Source organism: Oryzias melastigma, linkage group LG16 (assembly GCF_002922805.2).
Source record: "Oryzias melastigma strain HK-1 linkage group LG16, ASM292280v2, whole genome shotgun sequence".
NCBI lineage: Eukaryota > Metazoa > Chordata > Actinopteri > Beloniformes > Adrianichthyidae > Oryzias > Oryzias melastigma.
This window is the reverse complement of record NC_050527.1, coordinates 26,168,364-26,172,868: the sequence shown is the minus strand read 5'-3', so window position 1 is coordinate 26,172,868 and position 4,505 is coordinate 26,168,364. Positions and strand designations below refer to the sequence as shown.

The window sequence follows — 4,505 nt, the reverse complement described above, 5'->3', positions numbered from 1 at the left end:
TTTTTTTCAGGTTTCAAATTTTCACTTCTTTTTTTTCAGTTACAACATCTATTTTTCAAGTTTTCAATCTGTTTTTTTGGTTCACTTTAAGCTGATCCTGATTTGACCCCATACAAATGCCCCAACAACTGGAGCAGTGGGAGGAGCCAAAGGAGTAGGGAAGCAATTCGGATTTGGCTCTTTCATTTCTCCTAATAGAGTTGTGAAAGACGTCACCTGAAGCAAGATTAATAAGATTTGCACCGCTTTGACATTCAGCACTAAATCTCTTCCACCTGTAGATGGCGGATATGTTCTAGTAAACAGTAAAAAAAAGAGAACACCAGTAACACTATGGGCTATATTCAAAATCAAGAACTCAGGTCTCATCCTCAGTGTGTCCATAGCTTGAACACAAGGAGCCCAACAGGTGCATCAGAAAATAGGGTCAAACCGGGTCAATCATGGTACGAGAGCATGTGATCAACTTTAAGGCTTCGGACACAACGGGAATGTGACGTGTTCAAGAATGAATCGCACAAAATGCAATCATTAATTTCTCCTACGTGATACATTTTCAAACTTTTGGCACTTTTGTGAATTAAAGGGAACGTCATCCTTACCTCACTAACAAATCCGAGTCCCTGATTGGTCAAAGTTCAACCTGGTTTAACTTAATCAACTGTTCAATGGCTGCTCGTTTGAACGTAGAACCCGAAAAGAAGTTGCAGAAACTTGTGTATACGCTGAAGCCCGAAACATGTAATTCTGTAGGTTTCGATAGACTTTTATGGGAAAAGGTAATGGTCACTTGAACGTGCTTTTGGTGTGAACATAGATACAGGATTCAAATAATTTTCAGTTTTAAAAACCAGCCAAGTTGTTACGAGGTTATTTTGAGCAAACAATAAACATTACAGAAAATTTCATTGGAAAAAAATTTTGCAAAAATTTAACAGCTCATTAAGAGTTTCCACAGGCTGCTAAAGTTTGAATATGGAAATACTTTCAACCAGACATAAAAGTATCTTTAACAGGTTGAAATGTCAGATCTCATCCTCAGAACTTCTGCTACTTTCAGAACGGTGAGTATGTTCATATTTACTGAATATCTTCAGATTTTTTTTACAAAAACAAAATAAATAATAATGAGGAAATTTCAAGTGCAAACTGATATGCTTTAAAAAGGAATCACACCCTCACCTTTAGAAGAAATTTCTTCAAATGCGTTTTATTCTGAAGGTTTTTCCCACATTTTGAGGATCATTCATGACTGATGCATGTTTTGTTTCTTTAGACTTAAACTTTCCTCTTTTACTAAGCATGAAGACACTTCAGACATTTTTGGACATCGGTACGCTGATGACTCTCCACTTATTTGGTATGGTTTACTGTCTATTTAGAAAAATTCTGTTTTTCTTTAAAGTACTTCAACACTCCTTAAACACTTTATGAAGGAAACATTTCATTAAAAGTTGTTCATTAATTTATAATTTCACAGAATCCAGTAAAAAGAAATATTCTTAAGTGTATTCTGAATTTTAACAAAGTAATATTTATTTTTATTTTTGTTATAGACAATAAAGACATACCTTGCACAGAGTAAAAAAAAGGTAAAAAAAGTAACTTGTTTTGTACATGTTATATTTTAACAATATCCAGGCTGGATCTCCTGCTCAGAAGTTCCCCCTCGTCAGTACTACTATGTTAACCAGGCTCTGAACTGGAGTGAAGCTCAACAATACTGCAGAGAGAAATACACCGACCTGGCTACATTTGACAGCATGGATGACTTGAACAGACTGAAAGCCGACTTTTCCTACTCCTGGGCTTGGATTGGTCTTCATGATGATCCAGCAGCTTGGAAAACATCCATGGGAAATGAGAGCAACTCCTGGAGATGGTCAGCAACAGGACAAACCAGCAGGACTGGATATGAATCGTGGAACCGATACTACCTAGATTACTGGAAAGGAAAGGAAACATGTGCAACAATAGGTGGAAGGGGGCAGTGGAACGATGATATCTGTGGTTTCTCCTACAGTTTTCTGTGCTTTAATGGTAAGACGAAATTTCTGGATTTTTCCGAAATTGGTTCGAGTTATTATACTTATTAAATTACTGTATGAATTCATTTGAGCTCTAACAAAATCAAAGATGTAGAGATGAAAAACTTGGGGAGAAACTAATAGAGAACAAAGCACTATACGGTAAAAGAAAGCATTTGAGTCCAGCCTGTACTCTATTTTAGGTGTAAAGTTGAACATTCAAATGTGAAATTTATTGGGAATATTTGACTTTTATAAATAGGACTCATTCAATGACTTGAATTGAGTCCAGTTCACAGCATTCAACACTTTATGCCTTCTGTCTAAGCTTTTAAAATAATGTAGTGTACCTATAAACTCAGTCAAAACCTTTGGATTGAACAATTCTGTTTCAGTTACAGATCAAAACAAGAAAAACTACATTTATATCAATCAAGCAATGTCGTGGAGTTCTGCTCAGCAGTACTGCAGGACAAACTACAAGGACTTGGCAATGATCGAGAACCAGGAGGAAAACATGGAGGCTCAGAAGGCTAAACCGTCCAGTTCTACAGTCTGGATTGGTCTGTATCGAGAACCCTGGACCTGGTCTGATGGAACCCTGAGCTCCTTCAGAAACTGGTATCCCACTGGATTAAACAACGTCAACGAAAGCCAACACTGTGTTACTGAGAATCCCCAGCATCAATGGGCCGATGAATTCTGTGACGTCCCATGGGTTTTTGTCTGCCATCAAGGTGATCATTGAAAGAAATGCTGACAAGTTTAAAAAACAAAATAATTGACTTTTACGACGGTTTTTCCTGTTTTGTTCAGTTTTAAAGAGGAAAACCACTTTGAGGATGAAATTCAACACTGATGCTGACATGACCGACCCAAAAGTCAAAGCCCAGATCCTGAAGCAGGTAGATTTCTGTGACTCATCTTTCTTTCATCATAACTTAGATTTATATTTATTACTGTTTTTTCCTGCATTTTCTTTAAGCTTCAATCATTGCTGAGCAGTGGTGGAAGGACAGACATCAAACTGCAGTGGAAGATTGAACCCAAGAAATAGAACAGAGAACACAACATCTCTGTTTGATTCACACATCCAGTTATTTTATTCATCATGAAGAATCTCATTTATGCATCAAATCTGAACATTGTTTTTCTTTTTCAATTTTTGCTACAACTACAATCATACATTTGGGGGCTCCTCCGGGATAGAGTTTTTCAAATGAACCAGGAAGATTTTACTGAACTGAATAAAGTTTATCTGAAAAGTTCTGTTTTTTGCTTTTATCTCTGTTTTCACATATAAAATTACTGGGTTCTCTGATAACTGCCTGGAACCTTCACAACACCAAATATCTGAGACCCAGTTTGAATAAAGAAATACTCGAATCACAGTTTTAATCTCAAATTCTTGTGTGTATATATACACATGTATGTCCTACATCACGAGGAAAATTCTAGAAGAAGAACATGTTAAAAACACCAAAAATAATATTTTCATTGGAGTAGATCAGCATTATTCTGCTCTGTTTTACATTGATAAAATGTTGTGATCTGTTCATAATACACAGACTTTTCGGGGACATTTTGCCATAATAATATGCTTGAAATCTATAGCAATGATGATAATATTGAGAATGAAACAAATCGACCCTTTTCACATGAGGACAGACAAAATGGCGACATCGCCGTCAGTATGTAGAGTGACTTGTGGTATTCGGGTCTATACTGACAAAGCGAGGAACTGAACGCTGTTTAAGACAATTTTACCTAAATAATAAAAGGTAGGCTCACCAATTGTAATGAAAAATATTTATTTATATTAGTTCCCTACCAAACAGTACTAGTTTTCCTCTCTTAGATCATTCACAAATCAAAATACAAATGTCAGTAATCCTGCCTGCAGAATCCTGCACAGCTCTTCCCCCAAATTTGCATGGACGATATTAAACAAGTGGTGGATCATTTCTCTATGACAACCTCATCATAGTTAGACAAAGGGTACAAGTACTTCACTGAATGCTACTTGTTTGAATTATTATTTTATTCTAATTTATGCTAATTCTTGTAAAAGTGTATGAGATGTAGATCTGCCAAAGATCCTTTAAATTAAACTGCAAATAAAAAAATCAATAATAAACTTTCAAAACTACTAAAAATGTAAATAAAGTTCCCAGAGATTGACCACTACTCATTTTATATAAGTACATGTGTTCATTAATAAATTCTATGTTAAAATGTTACGAAAAATAAGTTTAATTTTGCAGTATTTTGATGATCAGATCTACTCATTGATGACATCACACTACAGTACGGCCACTTAGACAAACAACTTAGAGTGGAGATCTGCTCAAGCTATTATTTATTATTTTGCATTGACAGCTCCTTCACTAACGTCTGCTCTCCTCAATGTTTGTGTCACTGAGCAGAAAGTGAGCTGCATATTCTAGTGGGATTTCCTCCAATCCGTGCGACCAAAAA

At 35.8% G+C, this 4,505-nt stretch overlaps 1 protein-coding gene across 1 annotated transcript in view; it reads left to right on the top strand.

Moving 5' to 3' along the window:
- The window catches only part of LOC112136504 (macrophage mannose receptor 1-like), an 8,681-nt gene extending 5,597 nt beyond the window's left edge, over positions 1-3,084 (top strand). The window contains exons 5-9 of the mRNA XM_036215921.1: positions 1,043-1,064; positions 1,642-2,040; positions 2,423-2,764; positions 2,844-2,932; positions 3,013-3,084. Of these exons, the coding sequence (XP_036071814.1) occupies positions 1,043-1,064; positions 1,642-2,040; positions 2,423-2,764; positions 2,844-2,932; positions 3,013-3,084 (924 nt within the window). The remainder of the gene's footprint in view (positions 1-1,042; positions 1,065-1,641; positions 2,041-2,422; positions 2,765-2,843; positions 2,933-3,012) is intronic.
- Positions 3,085-4,505: the final 1,421 nt, after the last annotated feature.